General features: G+C 43.5%; 2 protein-coding genes and 1 long non-coding RNA gene across 11 annotated transcripts in view; 1 reads left to right on the top strand and 2 right to left on the bottom strand.

The window, feature by feature from the left end:
• LOC132206349 (uncharacterized) overlaps positions 1-1,693 on the top strand; it is an 84,907-nt gene extending 83,214 nt beyond the window's left edge. Inside the window, exon 7 of the long non-coding RNA XR_009442985.1 lies at positions 1,299-1,693. This is a non-coding gene — a long non-coding RNA (uncharacterized LOC132206349). The remainder of the gene's footprint in view (positions 1-1,298) is intronic.
• Positions 1-7,760, bottom strand: part of LOC125447392 (adhesion G protein-coupled receptor E3-like) — a 74,581-nt gene extending 66,821 nt beyond the window's left edge. For 2 of the 5 annotated variants that reach the window (XM_059640030.1, XM_048521715.2), the window contains exon 1: positions 7,610-7,758. In XM_059640030.1, coding sequence (XP_059496013.1) covers positions 7,610-7,640 — 31 coding nt within the window. In that variant the 5' untranslated portion in view covers positions 7,641-7,758. Of the gene's footprint in view, positions 1-7,609 lie in introns of all 5 variants that reach the window. The other 3 variants (XM_059640034.1, XM_059640032.1, XM_059640033.1) reach the window with 3 other exon arrangements.
• Positions 7,761-7,865: 105 nt separating this feature from the next.
• The window catches only part of LOC132206348 (adhesion G protein-coupled receptor E1-like), a 45,142-nt gene continuing 32,904 nt past the window's right edge, over positions 7,866-20,103 (bottom strand). For 4 of the 5 annotated variants that reach the window (XM_059640035.1, XM_059640036.1, XM_059640039.1 and 1 more), the window contains 5 exons: positions 19,259-19,325; positions 17,650-17,741; positions 14,246-14,414; positions 12,609-12,713; positions 7,868-9,466 (listed from right to left, as the gene is read on the bottom strand). In XM_059640035.1, the coding sequence (XP_059496018.1) occupies positions 9,443-9,466; positions 12,609-12,713; positions 14,246-14,414; positions 17,650-17,741; positions 19,259-19,325 (457 nt within the window). In that variant the 3' untranslated portion in view covers positions 7,868-9,442. Of the gene's footprint in view, positions 9,467-12,608; positions 12,714-14,245; positions 14,415-17,649; positions 17,742-19,258; positions 19,326-20,103 lie in introns of all 5 variants that reach the window. The other variant, XM_059640037.1, reaches the window with a different exon arrangement.

Here is a 20,103-nt window from a genome sequence, read left to right as displayed (position 1 = left end):
AGACAGTAAAATCTACACATAGATGGAATGCCTAGCTAGCCAGCCCTCGGAGCATGTGCACTTGCTCCCCACGCTTAAAGGCAAAACATTTCAAGAACAAAACAAACAAAAAGGTGCAGGAGGACCATTCTTCCCTTGAACCTGCACCATAATTCAATAAGGTCATGACTGATCTTCTATCTCGCTTCCTTCCACATTATCCCTTCCTGTTCAAACATTGATTCATCTCAGCCTACTGAATGACAGAACATCCACAGCTCTCTAGAGTAAAGTATTCCAACAATCTGTCAACGCTTTGAGCAAAGAGTTTTCTCCGCAGATCCTAAAACAGAAATGTTTTGTGGTGCAGCGCCAACCTTCCCTACCTCTGGGCCAGGTTCAAAGCCTATCTCATGGCTTGATGACCATAGAACCTGTGTCACAATGTGACCAAATGGGTTGATTGCCTGTCTGTGACTTGGTCTGATGTGGCAGGCAAGAGAGTTTCCTGGTCAGTCTGAACTCTATGGTGGCTGCAGTTGTGTTGCGTCCCCATGTTAGAAGATTCCAGATACAGGTCCTTGCTCTGAGCAAGCCGTGAGGGATAACCAGAGAGAGAGACAGAGACAGAGACAGAGAGAGACAGAGAGCGAGCAAGAGAGGGAGAGAGAGAGTGAGAGAGAGAGAGACACACACAGAGTGATCGCCAACCCCTTATTCTGAGATTGTGTTTTTTTCACCCCAGGGAACTATCCCAGAAGGTGGATCCTACAATTAGTCTCTGGGTTGGATTCCCAGTTGATGCTGAGTTTATTCATCTCAGCCAAGAGTGTAGCCAGTAGATCAGGCTAGGGAATGGATGGTGAGGGCTAATGGTATTACTACAATTGAGAGGAAAGTCAGCAGGTGTCCTTCTACTGACTACAATCCTTAGCTTTGTGCCGGAATGAAGAATGAAGAGAAAGTAGGATTGTGTTTGCAATTACAACATGATCTGTGGGTCCCATCAGCACTCACTAGCTAAGCTCAAATAGTAAAGGTAGGCTCTGGCATGAGGTCCATCTGTTGAAACATATCCAATCAAAGACATTTCCTTTTGTCAGTCAATGGAAAGAAATTTGGAAGGACAGAGATATAAGAAAAGATTACTCCTCAGGAGCTCAGTGACATTGTAGACTGGTGTCTTTTTCTGAGTCCTGTGCCATCGGGTGGAAAGGATCAGAATCAGTTCTGTTTTTAACCAGAGACATTTAACAGTAGATATTAAATCTATTAAGCATGGATACTTTATTACTTCTTGCTTTTTCTTTCTTATTCAGACTCCTTCCACTGGCACAGGGGGTTCTCCTATAACGCGTATTCTAGCAACATGAAATGGCTATAAAGCGATTGACAAATAGGGGAATGCTATTTGTAAAACGTGAACTTGCGTTGGCTCTAACACAGTTCCATTAAGTATGGATTGAATGTCACAAGCCTCAAATACAATATCACACAGAAAACAGCTGTCTTACTAGGAAAATATGTGAAGTCTCAGTTTGAAGAGTTTATGCTGAATGCATTAAATGAATCAACATTGTTTAAAATGCAGTTCATTTAAACAGAAGAACGAACTTCAATGCTAAATTGATGGAATGAGTAAAAAATTAAATATAGTTTAAAATAATGAGTGCTGTTAAAACATGCACCTTTGTGTGCAGTATTTTTGCCTTGATACATACCAGTATATAAGAATTTTTGAACTTGCTCGTGTAAATCAGTTTCCAAAAGTTACCTGTGTTACAATCTGCTTTTTTCCATCAATATTTTGAATACAACGTTACTCCATTTTATAATGCATTTTAATCCTACAATTAACCTTAATGCCAATGGGCTACAAGGGAAGGAAAGGACGGATTCCTCTACTTCACTCATCTGAAAATCTATCCAGAATGTGCCGATGGAATGTCAGGTCAGATCAGCATTTAAATGGAGGAGGGCATTTTGATAAAAATTACCGACATATCAATTTCAGGGGTGTTTCAGGGAGGGTTGCTGGCTGGGAGCTCTATCTCATACAATTTTGCACTACTCGCCTCTTTTGGATTATGCTCGCACTATCATGCAGTGCTGACCATTGCTAGGATTATTAGTGGCAGAACTCTATTTAAAGACCAGCTGTCACTTCATCACAAATACGAGGTTATATTAGTAAATGTCTTGCCTCTTTGCAGCCTCAACTGTCTGATAAACTGTCATTATGACTGCAGCTATAAGAATGAAGCTACACAGGTGAGGAAGAATTTTGGAAAATATAATTGTTATGTGTCCTTTGTGCCCCTAGCCTTGCTTTTCCCATAGGCCCCATTATTTCTATAGCATGATTTTCTATAATGTGATCTAACGCAGGGGCGCAACACTCGAGCCCCTATATGTGGTAAGCCTCAAGTGAACAAAATGCACGCTGCAATTTTCAATACACTGCACAAAAGTTGTCTGTTCTTCCCCAGTATCATGGGAAACCAAGTATTGGAAGATACAAATTGCAGTGGCCCACTCACCAAAAGATCCTTAGCCAGCACCTTACAAACCCACAAGCACTTCCATCTAGAAGGACAAGGGCATCAGATACATGGGAACACCACCATCTCCAAGTTCCCTTCCAAGTCACTCACCATCCTGACTTGGAAATATATCACCGTTCCTTCACTGTCGCTGGGTCAAAATCATGGAATTCCTTCCCTCATAGCATTGTGGGTCAACCTTCAGCAGGGGGACTGCAGCAGTTCAAGAAGGCAGCTCACCACCACCTTCTCAAGGGGCAACTAGGGATGGGCAAGAAATGCTGGGCCCAGCCAGTGACACCCACATCCCACAAAATGAATAGGGGAAAAAAACTCTTTCCTGCAACCATATGAGCAGCCAATCTGGCTGACAATAGAGGCTTCTGATCCAACATTCTGGTTGCAGATTTGTGGACCTCACCCAGATGGAAGTAAACTAGTGTGAAGTGATTTAGGATCACTGTCTCAAAAAGAGACAACTAACAACACGTGTAGCAAAACAATGGGAGCAATGGCCATCAGCCTAAGTCATTCACTAATAATATCATTTGAACACTGAAAAAACATAGAATCATAGCATTTTGCAGGAGGCCATTTGGACCACAGAATCTGTAGCAGCTTGTGACAGCGCTATCCAGTTTTTCTCTCTTCATTTATTCCATGGATGTGGGCTTTGTGGGCAGGGCTGGCATTTATTGCCAATCCATAATTTCTCCTGGATAAGGTAATAGTGAGCCACCTTCAGCACCCGCTTCACTACGTGGGGTGCAGATAGACCCATGGTACTCTCAAGAGGGAGCACCAGGATTTAGACCCAGCAACAGAGAAGGAACGGTGATATATTTCAAAGTCAGGATGGAAGGGTTTTGAGGGGTACTTGCAGCTGGCAATGTTCCCCATACATCTTCTGCCCTTCTCCTTGTAGATGGTAGAGGTCACAGGTTTGGAAGGTGCTGCAAGAGGAGTTGTTCCCATTCCCTTGCTATTTTCAGATTGCTCAGAAAGTCTTTCCCAATCAAATGCTCATCCAGTTCGAAAGTTACTGTTGTTCCTTTTTCTTGCACCTAGACACAAAATCTTTTGCTGCATTAACAAATCATCTTCCTCTGCTCTCTAATCTGAATTCTGTTTTAAGTCTCTATATCCCGTAATGTTGCTGCTTACTCACTTCCATTGCGTTGAACAGGAAATTTTAAGACACTGAATTGCTGCTTCAGTAAAGTACGAATAAGCTTCTAATTTTTGATTTCTGTATGAGGACCTTATTGATTGGACATTCTACTCCACAAGGTGCTTCACAATGGGGAAAACCAACTAAACAAAACCCACTGATACTTGGGAATGAACAGACTGCTCGTACTAAAGTGACATTTGAAGCTTACAAGATCAATGCATGCCATTTGCCAGTTTTACTGTTTATTTTGTCCTGGGTTAGTTGTAGAGGAGCGGCTTGCTCATTTTTATGTGGATTGTTTGCAAATTTATAAACTAGGTTCAATTTTAAGTGCCCCCCCCCCCCCCCCCCCCAACCTTGGCCCAGTGACAATGATGTGAGGGAGGAATTGTTGGCTAACGTTAGGATGGAATCATTTCATTTGGTTTACTTTTGCTGAATTTCAAGTCGGCTCAGTCACCCCCCTGTACAAACCAAACAAACGGCAGGTACTTTAAATCAGGAACAAAAACAAAGTTGCTGGAAAAGCTCAGCAGGTCAGTTTCTTCACCAGACCTGAAATGTCAGCTCTAATTTTTTTTCTTCACTGATGCTGCCACTGGACATGAAACGTTAACTCTAATCTTTTTCTTCACAGAGAACGCACATATCTTCAGATGAATCCAGGCCCAAAAGCCCACATTTTAAAATGGAATTGGTATTTTTCCCCAATGATTGTTATTTAAATTGATCTTCCGACAGGAATTAAGGCAGAGCTATGAGAACACAAGCCAACAATTATGCCGAATGAGTTTTGGTTTGGGTGGGATCAATTGGGAACAGCCTGGTGGCAAATTTTCACTGAGGTGACTTCTACATCTCAGGAGTAACATTTGAGATGCTCTTCTGTAATGTAACCTGTTATAACCACCCCCAGAGAGAAGAGTGGAATAACTGTTGCTCTCCTGTTTTTCTCATACTTGAACAGGTCTAAGTTGTGATGGTTGACAACGCACTGAGAGGTGCTGTTGCCCACTGACCAACCTTCACCAGAGAAGGGGGGTCACCATCAGTGGGGTAGTCAACATCAGGCGGCATTGCCTGATCATGCAGGATCATGGGGATAGTCACTCTGGGAGGGAGTGGGCTACAAGGTTCCCAGGCTGACTCTGCACCCCAAGGAGCATAATTCAACTCAGATCTGGGCTTAACTCTATGGGTGATCAAGTGGCCCATTCAGTGCCTTAAATCACCAAGGTCCTTTTAATGTAGAAACATAGAAACCAGGAATCTCCACGCCTTCAGCTCTGCTCCACCATTCACTATAGTCACGGCTGACTACCCAACTCAATATTCCCATTCTCCCCCTTCCAATTCGATGCCATTTACCCTAAGAACCGGATCTAACTACTTTTTGAAACAGTCCTAAGAAAGATACTCAAAACAGTTTGAAACTAGTTATCCTCTTCCCGCTCCATGATCACTTTGAACAAAGAACAGTACAACACAGGAACAGGCTCTTCGGCTCACCGAGACTGTGCCAAAACATGATGCCTTTCTAAACTAAAGCGTTTTGCCTCTACACTGTCTGTTTCCCTCTATTTCCTGCCTATTTATGTACCTGTCAAGGTGCCTCTTAAATGTTGCTATTGTATCTGCCTTCACCACCTTCTCTGGCAGTACATTCCACACACTTACTACCCACTGTGTAAAAAAAAATCTGCCTCTCACATCTCCTTTAACTTTACTCTGTTTTACATTAAACATATATCCCTTAGTAATTGACATTTCTTCCCTGGGAAACAGACTCTGACTATCCATTCTATCTACGCTGCTCACAATTTTGTAAACTTCTATCAGGTCTTGCCTTATCGTTCGATGTTCAAGTGAAAAGAAATCAAGTTTGTCCAATTCCTCCTCATAGCTCATACCCTCCAAACCATGCAATATCCCAGTAAACCTTGTCCATAGCCTCTCCAAAGCCTCTGCATCCTTCCATATTGTGGGGACCAGAACTGAACGCAGTATGTCAAATGTGGTCTAACTAAAGTTAAACAACATGACTTGCTAATTTTTATATTCTACGCCTCAAACAATGAAGGAAACTACGCCATTTTGAACACTTTATTCATTTTATTGGCACTTTCAGGGAATTGTGGATCTGTATGCCTAGACATATGTGTGTTGATGTTACTAAGGGTTCTGCCATTTACTGTATTCTTCCCATCTGCATTAGAATCCATTAGAATTCCCATCTCCAAAATTGCATCATTTTGCATTTGTCAGGACTGAACTCCATCTGCCATTTCTCTGCCCAAGTCTCTAGCCCATCCATATCCTGAAGTATCATCTAGCAATCCTCCTCACTTTTGACAGCTCCCAATATTTGTGTCATTTACAAACTTACTGTTTAGACCATCTACATTCTTCTCCAAATAATTTATATATATCCCAAACACCATGGGTCCCAGCACTGATCTCTGCAGAACGCTAGTAGTCACAGATCTCCAACCTGAAAAAACACTGCCCCACTGCTACCCTCCATTCTTCGATGACAAAGCCAGTTCTGTATCCATCTTACCAGCTCACCATGGATGCCACCCTTTGTATCGACCTGCCATCGGGGACCTTGTCAAAGGCCTTGCTAACATGCATACTGACACCATCCACTGCCTGGGCATCGTCAATCGATTTTATCACTTCCTCAAGATACTCAGTCAAGTTTGTGAGACATGGCCTTCACTGCATAAAATATTATTTGAACTCATCTAACACTTGACACAGAAAGGTCTTGCCATGCTGTGACAGTATTCCACACTCTGGACCAGAAGGATCAGGTTCTCGTCTGAGGTATGTCATAACAAGTGTGAAGAGGTTGATGAAAAACATATGAACCACACTAAAAGTCATGCCTGCTCAGGGACAGCAGGTAAGAAATGCAAATACATCGACAGCAGGGGAGGTGTGCGCTGTATCTCAAATATGACAATGGGTTGCCAAAGGAATGAGTTATTTTGGAAAGGAGCATGACTTCTGTTAGCTAACTGACAATGATATGCATTTACATAGCGCCTTTCACAACTTAAGGACACCCCAGAGGTCGCTAATCTTTGGAATGCAGGAGGACTGCGAATGTTTTGTTATTACATCTGTTAAGATCGCTCGATTTTCTTAGTTTTATCCATTAGGCATGTGCCGACAGTACGGGAGAGGGGATCAGCTACGATCTCATTGAATGGTGCAGCAGGCTGATGGGGCCGACTCCTGCTCCTATTTCTTACGTTCTAGCATCAGTGAAATGCAGTCATTATTTGTAACGTAGGAAGTTCCTGCAGCCTCAGTTTGTTAACCACCAGTAAATCTGTTTCAACGATCCTGAGTGAAGCTAAAGCTGGGCCAGAATGCGAGGGGTGCTTCCTTTGCTCTTCTTCAAAAGAGTGTCATGGAATCCTCTGACATTCATCAGGCAGACGGGAGCCTGGGGTGAATATCTCTGCGATAGTGCTGCACTCCCACTGTCCTGTTCTGGAGTGACAGCTCAGGCCGTGTGCTCAGATCGCCGCAGTGGAATTCAAACCCAAGCCCTTTTTTTTGCTCAGAGGCAAGAACGCTATCAACTTAGCTGTACCTGCCAGAACAGGCAGAGATATGGTTACATGAGACAAATAGCTGAGCAAATGAAGTCTCTCCTTTTGCAACCTGAGCACTTCCCAGAGCAGTTGGTAACCTTGTATTCCTTGCTGTCATGCAAGAAATGCAGCAATTTGGAGAAAGAACATTGAAATGATATTATCTTTTGTGATTAATTAACAGATAGAAAACGTGTTAGCATAGAGGAGAGTGAGGAGACAGTGCATAAGTGCAGAAAGCATCTTTCTCTTCATTACATTTGCTCAAATACCACATTTTAGTTTAGTAAACAAGGAATACTCACTCAATCCCAGACCAGACCATCCCCGTTCCATACTTTCTCACGTATAAAGCTCTCGCAGAATCGGTGCAAGTTTCTTAATACGATATAGCCCCAAAATAAAACCTGCGTCTGCTTACAACTCCTTCATTTACAGACAGCTTGGTCCGCTATCAGGAAGCTTGAATAATAATTAGGGTGGGACAGTTCTTAAAACTACGTAACATTAATAGAGACCAGTCTTTTCAGGAATTGTTACTTTTTTTATTTACAGGCATGATACACACAGTTCAAATCAATCGCTTACAGGAAAAATAAACCTGGAGACAATAACCTGCAAAGCTTCGGTCAAACACTTGGCGCTTGCTCTGTTCTCTAAGCCCGAACACACTGAGGGCTACAGATTATTCTTGAAAGAGTTATCCTACAGTAGAGACTTTTAAAAAAATAACAATTGAAAGGAATGGAAGGTTTGAGATATAAAAATAGACTGGAAAGGCTAGGACTTGTACCCCTGCAGTGAAGGAGGTTGAGGGATGATCTTATAGAAGTTTATAAAATCATGAGGGGTTTGGATAAGGTGAATGAGAAGAGTCTTTTCCCTAGTGTGGGGAAGTTCAAACCTAGTGGGCATATTTCTAAAGAAAGGGTTAAAAAGAACAAGGGTCAACATTTAATCCAGATAGTGGTTTGCGTGCGCAGTGAGCTGCCAGAGCAAGTGGTGGACGCAGGTACAGTTAGAACATTTAAAAGATATTTGGATGAGTATATGAATAGGAAAGGTTTGGAGGGAAATGGGCCAAATGCAGGCTGGTTTATTATGGGAGCATGGTTGGTGTGAACTAGTTGGACCGAAGAGTCTGTTTCCATGCTGCATGACACTGTGACTCTAAACAAGGCAAGCACCTTATTTCATTTGAGAATAGGCTTGCCAACCCTTTTCAATCAAGGTGAAACGAAGTCCTTGAATTTATATCGCACCTGTTGTGATCCCACAAGTGCTTTACAGCCAATGAGCCAACTTTGCAGTGAAGTCAATGTTGTAAAGTAGCAAACACTGACCCCCCACCCCTGAAAAGTACACAGTGACTCCAAAAGCAATGAGATAATGTCCAAACCAACCGCTTTCTTTTCACTGACTGGAAGAAGAAGTAGTACCCAGAGGAGAACTCCACAATTCTCACAAAATAAGGGCTGGGAAACTTCCACATCCACGGTCTGATCCCAGTGAGGCCTTGGTTTATATCCCGCCCGTAAGGGGGGAAAACATTACTGCTTTCTGAAGGTTTGAGAACCGGACCATGAGTATTAGGGTCTGGAGTGCATTGCCTGAGATTGTAGTGGAGGCAGGCTCAATGGGAGACTTCAGAGTGAAAAAACAAATGGTAAAATTGTCTGAAGAGAATATATTCGCAGAGGGTGAGGGTGAAAGAATGGACATAAGTGAGGTGTTGTTGCTGAGAGCAGGCTCCACCATCAGACAGGGTCCACTTTCGACAAATTCATATGTGCAGAAGGGAGGTCCCAACTCAACACCCAAAGGAAGGCAAGACTTAGTGCCAGCCAAGACAATCTGAAGCATGTGGTCATCCAGGTGGCAGTGCCCTGCTCTCCATGACTCTGTACCAGTGGGCATGAAGGAAGGCTGATTTTTTTTTCCTGGACATGTCTAATGTACAAACAATGAAGTCAGCTATTAGTCTTGAAGTTGTCTTCATCTTCCAGACCACCTGCACAATGCTGCATCTTCATCTATCCATTGAGGCAACCAAAATGTTTTTCCTTCTTCGTTGACTTTGCAGCTGTGACAATGTTGCTGGGTTTCAATCTGGAAGTTCCTGAAGAATGCCAAATCCCTTAAAGCCTCTCTTGCTGAGATAACTGAAAAATAGTGGTGTATGAGGTAAAAATTCTAGGGAGAATAGGTAGGGTGAACTTTTAAAGTATAGCCATGTTTTAACTTATGAATAAGATAAAACAGAGTACTGTGGTTATTGAAAATCCTATTTTTCTGAAGAAAGGTTGTCAGGCTCAAAACATTAAATCTGGTTTTCTCTCCACAGATGCTGCTAGACCTGCTGAGTTTCTCCAGTAACTTCTGTTAATATTTATGAATACTATAGAGAGATATGGTAATGGTGGTAATGTTACTAGATTCCAAAAGCCCACAGTCGTCCTCCTGGCATGTTGGTTCAAATCCTGCCACACTTACTGGAATTTAAACCTAATGAGAATATCTGGAATTAAAAGCTAGCCTCAGTGATGACAGCTTTAATGTTACAATCAAAAGAAACATTTGGCTCACTAATGTGCTTTATGGGAGGAAATCTGCCACCCTTACGTGGTCTGGCCTACATGTGACTCCAGACCCACAGCAATGTGGTTCACACTTAATAGCCCTCTGAAATGACCCCAGCAAACCACACAGTTCAAGGGCAATATGGGGGATGGGCGATAAATGCTGGGCCTTGCCAGTGACACCCACATCCCATGAAAGAATTTTTAAAAGCAAAAACCGCATTTGCTAACATCTATGCAAATCAGGCCTGCTAATGTGGGAGATATGTCCTGACAAGCAATGACAAGGTGTAATAAATCAGTCAGGGGTCTGCAGCCTTCAGAGAACAGGCCCATTTTGTGTTAGTGGGAGGCAGAGTGACACTGGAGGCAGCCCAGAAAAAGTTCACCAGGTTGGTCTCACGTATGGAGAGATTTTCCTACGAGGAGAAGTGGGGTAGATTGGGCCTGTACTGATTGGAGTTTAGAAGAATGAGAGGAGACCTTGTTGAAACATCCAAGATTCTGTCGGGGGCTTGACAGAGTAGATATGGAGCGGTTGTTTCCCCTTGTGGGAGAACCTAGGACCAGAGGGCATTGTCTCAGAATATTGCGTTATTATGTCGGATGTGAGGAGGAATTTCTTCTCTCCGAGGACTGTGAATCTATGGAATTCTTTTTCACAGAGGGTTGTGGAGGCTGGGTCATTGAATGTATTATTAGACAGATTTTTAGTCAGTTACAGAATTAAGGATTACGGGGAAAAGGCAGGAAAGTGGGAGTTGAGGATTATCAGATTGGCCATAGTCTTGTTGAATGGTGGAGCAGACTCAATGGGCTGAATGGTCTAATTCTGCCCCTACATTTGCTGGAAAGGCCAGAACCAATATCCATAATTTCATAGTTAGCATTTAAACAAATGTCATTGAAGAGTTAATACACACTGGTGTAGTGGCATTATATATTTAGACTTGGCACAGGAAATGGCACATTTTGACAGCCTTTCCTGAAGTCAATATAAGCAATGATGACGACATGTCTGTAACTTGTTGAGGAGTCCCTGGTACATGAGTGTACCTTTGCGCATATGTGTCAACAGCATTTTTCTGAATGGTTTGTGGCTTTTTACAGATGCATTATCCATAATCCAGCCATACGGAAACTGAATATTTTGCTCTTGGGAGATTTGGGTGTAAAATCAGGAGTGATAAGCCCATTCTTTGAAAGATCTCAGAGGAAGGAGCAAGTGAGAGTTCATTCATGGGCAATGTGGCTGTCACTGCTTCGGCCAGCATTCGTTGCTCATTCCTAATTGCCCTTGCACTGGGAGGCTTTAAGGCCACCTCAAAGAGGAAATGTAAGTCAACCACATTGCTGTGGGTGTGGACCATATGTCGACCAGACCAGATGAAGAAAACCGCTTTCTTTTCCGAAAGGGCAGTAAGTGAACCAAATAGATTTTTGCGATAATGGTTACAGGCTTTCTTTTGTATTGAATTCAGATTTCACCATCTGCCATAGTGGGATTCAAACACACTTCCCCAGAATGCGAGTGTGCTGGATTACCAGCCCAGTGACTTTACCATGATGCCAATACTTCCCGTATATCTCATTGACATGCTCTCAGAAAAAAAAATAACTCAGCCATTTCGGTGTTGCTTAGTCCTCAAAAATGCACCGAAGACAAAAGGGTCATTGACAATGTCATATGAAGGCTCCACGCAAGTCACATGCTTTACATCAAAGGCTGAGAGCCAATGTCTAGCTGACGGATGAGAGGTTCCTCTTTGTTAGTGGGTAAATATGCTACAAGTGCCCATTGCTGAGAATTAAGTGCATGGTCAATGAGGAATGAGGCCACTCTGCCCGGTGACTGAGCATGCCTAGTAAAACAGGACATAGTTTACACTCTGTAAGAGTGCCAGGACCCTGGAGTAACCTTACGATGGAGCTGCATTTAATTGGCACACGGGGAAGAGTTAACCACTCTAGAATGACACAAAGTCCTGAGAGCACATGGAATTTATGCATTCAGAGGATGAGGGCATCACTAGCTAAGCTAGCACTTAAATCCATGCCAAAGGGCACTTAAGACTCAATCTCATTGCTGTGGGTCTGGAGTCACATGCAGGCCAGACCAGGTAAGGATGGCAGTTTCCTTCCCTAAAGGACATTAGCGAATCAGAGATAGTAAGAACTGCTGATGCTGGGGAATCTGAGATAACACGGTGTGGAGCTGGATGAACGCAACAGACTAAGCAGCATCAGAGGAGGAGGAAAGCTGATGTTTTGGGTCTGGGCCCTTCTTCAGAATCACATGGGTTTTTCTCACAATTGACAATGGATTTATGGCTATCATTAGACTCTTAGTTTCAGATCTTTATTGAATTCAAATTCCATCATCTGCCATAGTGGGATTCAAACCCTGGTCCCCAGACCATTTCTTGGATCTCAAGATTAACAGGCAAGCGATAATATCATTTGGACATTGCCTCCCCTTATGAACACAACTCGAGGATAGATCAGTCCTCACCTAAACTAACTGCACAACAGAGCCTGGTATACAAATGCTTGCCATGTCCAGCAGAATTTTGCATTATTGTGTAATAAATTGTGCTACTTGAAGTCCTAGCCTGAAGACAGTTCTTGACTTTGTGATCCCCTTGACCAATTTATTTCAAACCCAAGCTCATAGTGCGGCATCTAACCACATGGTCAAAGGCACTCGGTCAATGGGCCTACTCACCATTGAGATGGTCATTGGCACACTTGCAGACCCAGAATCAGTGAAGCCAGGTTTCTTCCTGATCATGCACAGCTTGTTGAGCCAGGTCCGATATCCATCTCTCACCTTTGTCATAAATCACAGAGAAAGGATGTGTTTCAGTTTAGGAGTATTTGTTCTGTGTTCAAGGAACCATTCCAAGAGAAGCCACACCCCTGTCCCTCCTATAATCAACATCAGGCTCTCCAATTGTGACATTTGGCAGACTCGATGCTTCCTGCCCCTTCATTCATCACCTGCCCTGCCCACAGGATGTTGACGAGTTTTGGGATTCAGTTATTCCCTTTCCCTGTTTGCCTCTGCAGTAATGAGGGGCTCATTCAGGTTCCAATCAGCAAGCTTTCCTGCAAGGCTTGCTAAGCCATTTCTTACAACCTGAAATTGCCTCAAAATGAAGATTGTAGCATTTCCAGAAAATGAACAAGAGCAGTTTGTCCTTTGGATGAGGGTACAAGATGTACTTGCAGTGAGTTAGAGAGGAGTTGCAGAGGGAAGGAAAGGAATCTGAGGGTAAAAATGGAAGAGAAGAGTGGGAAAGAGTGAGAGGACGGGAGAGGCGAGGTGGAGATAGAAGAGAGCGGAGTCAGGAGGAAAGGATAAAGTGGAGAGGGGCAAGAGAGGAAAGGGAGGAGTAGAAGGGTGAACAGACAATGAATAAAATGGTAGGAGGAAGAGGGAGGAGTGGAGAAGTAGTGATTGAAGATGAGAGGGTAGCGTTGAGGTGAAGAGGAGGAGCAGGAGAAAGGAGATGGGAGAGGCGGAGAAGAAGATAGTAAGGATTGAAATAGAAGATGGGAGCTGGGGTGGGGGAGAGAAGGAAGAGGTGAGAAGAAATAGTGGGGTGGAAGATGGAAGGAGAAACACAAATTCAGCCCATATACTGGATTCAGTGCAGGCTAAAATTGGATGGTATAAGAAACTACTGCCTTTGCCAATTTATTTTGTCTTTTAAATCTAAACTATCAGTGGTAATACACTGTAGGTGCTATGTCTACAAAAGCCTCTGTTGTCACAAAATCCACGCAGCAGCTTCTACAGTTATTGTACCTTTAAAATAGACATCACTCCAGGTCAACCAATCAAGCATTGTGAGCATAGACCAGTCAACATTCACATATAATTAAACACAGGATGATTAAATCTTTGAACACAATATGATAAATCCCCTCAATGTCAGGCGAGTGATAGGATAACCAAATGTCCTGGATTGGCTGGGACAATTTTGCTTTTCCACTAAAATTAACAGGCAAATAGTGGGCTCAAAAAGTCAACTCTGCTTCTCTCCATTAGATGCCGCTAGACCTGTTGAGTTTCCTGGTTTTGTTTCATATTCGAGGAGATTTCATCACATGACATCCTACCTTCAGCAGTCCCGCCCCCACCCACCAACACTTGCCATTGGTTCTCCAACCTGTCATTCATCATGCCCACCCCCACCTCCCCATGGCTTTTCAATGGGTCCTGATTCTAACTTTTGGAAATGTGGTCACTTTGCTGAGTGAGGTTACAGTTGATCACCCTCCCCAACATTGTCTTGGGCTGGAATGGACCTAAAGAGGGCACGTACAGATTGGACAGTGTGGAAAGCAAGTCCTTACCTGTCGGTTTAATAAGCAGAGGATGATGAAGATAAAGACTCCTTGTAGACTGTTGACGATGGTGAATAAATAGGCCGTCACCAATTTGGAAGCCTGAAAGTGCAACAGGCCAAGAATCCAGGTGCAACCCAGGACAAACACTTGTGCAAAGGCTTTAAGTGTTAGAATTCTATAAAGAGTAGAAGATGCAAAGAACTCAGAACACACTGCTTTATCTTAATATTGTTCATTGCAACTATTGCAATTTTATTTATAGATTTCTAAATATGCTCCCAAACGTCTACACCATCCTCCCAGCGCGGCTTTTCTTTACGTTTCACAGAGTCCATGCCCATGCTTGAGTAACCGAGCACAATGAGTATAGATCAGGAACTGGATTCACTGAAATAAACACAGAGCAATCGAACACTGCATTGAACTCAAGAACTGAAAAGCCTGTACTATGCAACGTAGTCTCATGCCTTAATTATTTTATGCCTGCTGTCAGCCTTATGACTCTGTGATAGGTCTCTCAATTTTAAGCACTCTTATGATTAATACTTGTCACTGCAGGGAACAGGAGGATAGTGCTGGCCATTTGTAATACCATCTAGGCCTCCTAATATGACCAGCGTAGAGTAGGACATGGAGTTTTAACTGTGACTGTGGGGTGAGTTACTTTGATTTGTTCTTGGAACATGGGTATTGCTAAAAACTATTGCCCATCCGCACATGCCCTGGAACTCAGTGGCTTGCTTGAGCATTTCAAAGGGCAGTTAATAAAAAGTCAACCAAGTGCACCAGTTAGAAGATGCACTGCAGAAACTAGGGAGGTAATGGCCGAGTGGTATTTTCACTGGACTATTAATCCAGAGAGCCAGGCAATTCTGGGGATGAGGGTTTGAATCCTGCCATGGCAGATGGTGGAATTTGAATTCAATAAACAATTCGTAACTGGTCAAATGATGACCTCAAGGCCATTGTCGATTGTTGGAAAAACTCATCTGGTTCAATAATGTCCTTCAGGGAAGGAAACTGCCATCCTTACTCGGTCTGGCCCACATGTGACTCCAGACCCACAGTAGTGTGGTTGACCCTTAACTAACTGGGCAATTAGGGATGGGCAATAAAAGCTGGCCTAGCAGAGATATCTACATCCCATGAGTGAATTAAAAAAATCTCGCCAAGCCTTTTTCTCCTCCCAAACTCATGGCCACTACTATCGAGGAGGACAAGAGCAGCAGATAAATGGAAGAGTAACCACCTGCAGATTACTCTCCAAGCCATTCACCATCCTGACTTTCAAATATATCACTGTTCTTTCAGTGTTGCTGGATCAAAATCCTGGAGTTTTAACATTCAACATTTCAAACTCCTTGATCTGATGACTTTCTGATCTCCAGAACAGCGTACATTTTGATGGTTTGGATTTCCCTTCAAACAATGTGGAGATGACCTTTGAAGCATGCAAGAGTTTCTTTACAGATTTTTATGAAATGCTTTAAAGTTTCTACACATTATAGAAGTACACTAATTAGCCCATCTAGCCTTCCTGTCTTTGCACCTTGGTTTACTTGCCTCTGAGTCCTCACCCCTTATCTAATCAAATATATGTCACCAGACTTAAGAGACTCACATAAGCAACTATAGAACATTTTTATTTACTCATTCATCAGTCGTGGGCATCACTGGCTGGGACATTTATTGACGCTAGTTGCCCTGGAGAATTTGGTGGTTGAAAGAACTCCACAGAGGTTGGTATCTTGGCCGTAGTCACCCTTTATTTACATGCAGGGAGTCCCTGACCTTGATCCAGCTCCCTCAGAGCCAGCTCTCAGAGTGAACAGAACCACTGACCCTCCAGTTTATATCTGTCAGCCAGGGCTTCCTGATTGGGTGAGGTTAACAGCCCCAATCAGGGAACTCATACTGTACGAGGCCCACCTCATTGCAATCCCCACAGTGGTCCACTGCCTTCTTTAACTGCTGCAGCCCATTTGCTCTGAAATACTGACAGGAATGGAGTTTCAGGATATTGACCCAGCGACGCTGAAGCTACACTGATATAATTCCAAGTCAGGACAGTGAGTGGCTTTGAGGGGAATGTGTAGATAGTAACATTCGCTTTTATCTGCTGCCTTTATCTTTCTAGATAGTAGGGAACATGGGTCTGGTAGGGATTGTCTAAGGAGCCGTGATGCGTTGTACACTACATTGAACAAAAAGACTAGACCTCCTACCATCATTACTCAATCTTTTTAGCTCCGCTGTCATTCTTGTGAATCAGTGCCTCTTTGAAGGTTAATCTGGTCTTCCTGATTGTGTTCCACAGAAATCATCATAGAATCCCCGCAGTGTGGAAGCAGGCCCTTCGGCCCAACAAGTCTATGCCAACCCTTGGAGCATCCCACCAAGTCCCATCCCCCATAACCCACACACACCTGAACACTACACGGCCAATCCACCTAATGTGCATGCCTTTGGACTGTGGGAGGAAACCAGAACACCCGGTGGAAACCCACTGAATACAATGGATGCAGCATTCCAGAGGGAGCCTGGCCTGAAGTTCTGTGTGACAGGAGCACGGCTTGTAGTAATGTAGAACTCAGCTGGAGTCTTGGGTAAAGTTGTGGACACCACATAGGAGAGATAAGAATGCACTAGAGAGCATGCAGAAGTGATTTGCAAGAATATTTCCAAGGATGAGGAACTTCAGTGATGAGGATAGATTGAAGAAGTTGGGATTGTTCTTCTTGGAGAGAAGAAGGTTGAGAGGAAATCTGAGTGAGGTTTTCAAAATCAAGAACGGGTCACACAGAATGGATCAGGAGGAGCTGTTCCTGCATGTCAAAGAAACAACAACTAGAGGGGCACAGATCTAAAGTGATGTGCAAAAGAACGTGAAGAAAATAAACCTTTTTCACTCAGTGAGTAGTTAGGGTCAGGAACGCACTGCCTGGAAATGTGGTAGAGGCAGGTTCAGCTGAGCCATTCAAGAGGGGCATTGGATGGTTACTTGGATTAAAATGGTGTGCGAAGGGGAGATTGGCACTTGGTAACGTATGGGGGAGATTGGCACTTGGTAATGTATAGGGGAGATTGGCACTTGGTAACGATGCATGCTTGAAGAGCATGTGTAGGTACGATGGGCTGAATGTCTTCCTACTGTGCCGTAACAATTTGGTGACTTGGTGAAATATTGTTTGTTTGACCGTTGGTTCAACATGGAGACAGGTTGGAAGATGATGCCGAAGGCAGTTCAATAGTTTGTTCCTACCCATTTACAGATGCCCTTGCAAAATGCCCAAGGAGAGACAAAGCGAAAGAAAGTGGCCAAAATTCCAGACACTGTACATCGAAAAGAACATTGCTTCTTCTTAGCTCTGGAGGAATGCTTGAGTTTGGAATCTGGGGTTTTCACTTGCCTCATGTCTTTAATTTTTGTGACTTCTGCATTCAGGCGAGTCAGTTGTACCTTTAGTATCCACAATGTCACAGCAAACAGCACCGTATTAAACTGTGGGGAGAACAGGTCTGTCAAAATTAGTTACAGCAATGAAACATCTTAAGCCTTTATGCCAACCAGCAGTGCTCAGGAAGTCTTGCAGTAGAATTGCCCTTTATTCAGCTTTCTTACTGTCATTTGTAAATCCCAGCTTTCTAATTTATTATTCTCACCTTTCCCATAAGCTACATGAGCTTATCCGAAACTCTGCTGTCCACATCTGAACTTATATCAAGTCCAGTTCACCCTCCTGTGCCCAGTGCAAAAGACCAAGGGAGCACTGACGAAAGAAATGATGGAGATGCTAAATAGGTGTGAATAATAGGAAACAGGCTTGCTCTGCTGGGAGCCTTAGAGACATGGTGGGGTGTGTTGGGGGATGTGTGGAAGGGTATCATCAAAATGGGGGATGGCATTCTTTACAGTTAGAGTCCCTAAAGAGAGAAAAGAGGCCATTTGGTCCACCAACCCTCGAAAGAGCATCTCACACAGATCCACTCACCTACCCTGTGCCCATACCTCCACATTTTTGTTATGGCTAACTTACCTAACCTGCTCATCCCTGGGCACTGTGGGCAATTTAGCATGGCTAATCCACCCTAACCTAAAGCACATTTTTGAACTGTTGGAGCACCTGGAGGAAACCCATGCAGGCATGGCGAGAACACGCAATCTCCACACAGTTGCCCAAAATGGAATTGAGCCCAGGCCCTTGGCACTGTGAGGCACCACTGAGCCACTGTGCCACCTGGTTATAGCAAGTATTTTGGAATGCCTCCCTGGGCGAAAGGTGCAAGATCTTGTTGAGGTGGGTGCCTGTGAAAGATTAAAGTTAAACTTCAGGAGAAAATGATGCTGCACTCTGAGGCAGAGACAAGTGAGCAATATGAAAGCCTGTGCCACTGCTCCACTTGTAAAAACCACCCTCCCCAACCCTCCACCAACTCTAGAACACAAGGGAACATTGGCTTCAGTCCAACAGTGTGCCATTAAAAAATGACCAAGAAATTTTACCACACTAATCTTTTCCCTCCCTTCTTTGTAAGATAGGAGAACAATTTTGAACCATGGCTCTGTTGATGAAGCTATGCTGCCTTTCCTTAAAGGTCCATAAGCCTGTAAGATGTAGGAGCAGAAGTAGGCCGTTCCCCCATCCTGCCTGCTCTGCCACTCAATGACTGATCTGATAATCCTCAACCCCGTAACAACACTTCCTTAACTTGGGAACACAAGGACAGAGGCAGGCTATTCATCCCCTCTGATCTACTGGGAATCTCCTACCACTGGCCATTTGCAAATGCTGGATGGATCTCTCTACTTGTTGGCCATTGTTATGAACTTACCTTCTTTGGCCTTCAAGTCCCTAGTGGGACTCAGAGCTGGCTAAGAGGCAGGGACACTACCCACAGTTCCACAAGACCTCCTTGAGGTTGTTGTAAAGTTAGTTGAAAGGACAAATATAAAATGCGCATTCGGGAGAGGGGGAAACACTCAAATATTCTCCGATATTGAGATAATGTCATAGTTACCAGAACTATCACGTAGAGTGGGCCAATGAAATTCCAGATGAATCCATGCTCAATCGTCAGCCAGCAACTGGAACAGGAGAGAGACAGAAAACTGAAGCAGTCAGGGATATCAGTGCGACTCTCTTCATCTTCCTACCTCACCCCTTCTCGTATGTTCGTCCACAAACTTTATTCTTTGAACATCTCATAAAGTCTCTCTATGCTATGATGCATCGCTGCTTCAGGCTAGGTTAAAAAGCCCCAGAAATATAAATTAGGCTGAGTCATCTAAGCTTTCCATTATGTTACAGATAGCAATCTATAAATGGATCTCCAACTATTCCTGACTGACCGTCCAGAAGTACACTGTACATGTCTGTGATAAGTTCACAAGCAATGTGACCAGCATGTTTACCTTCATTCATCAGATCTGAGCAAGGCCAGAATTTATTGACAATCCAGAATTACCCCAGAAAATGTGGTCTAATGATAATGCTCCAACTGCATTCCTAGTATTCCCTCGGTCCATAACACCCATTTTTGACTTTGTCAGTATATGTGTGTGTGTCCAAGGGAGTTTTTATAAAGGCCTCAGAGTTTTATCCAGTAAAGATATATGCCAAGGGTTCATAACTGTAACTTGTAACATAAAACATAGAACATAGGAGCAAGAGTAGGCTATTTGGTTGTTTGAGATAACAAAGTGTGAAGCTGGATGAACACAGCAGGCCAAGCAGCATCTTAGGAGCACAAAAGCTGAAGTTTCGGGTCTAGAGGTTGTCGATCCTACGAAGAGTAAAAAACAGGAGAGGTCCTTTGCAGGTCTGGGAGGGGGTCGTTTGATTCTGCTTTGGCCATTCAGTATG

Source organism: Stegostoma tigrinum, chromosome 35, assembly GCF_030684315.1.
Source record: "Stegostoma tigrinum isolate sSteTig4 chromosome 35, sSteTig4.hap1, whole genome shotgun sequence".
NCBI classification, from domain to species: Eukaryota; Metazoa; Chordata; class Chondrichthyes; order Orectolobiformes; family Stegostomatidae; genus Stegostoma; species Stegostoma tigrinum.
This window is presented reverse-complemented; position numbering and strand designations above follow the sequence as displayed.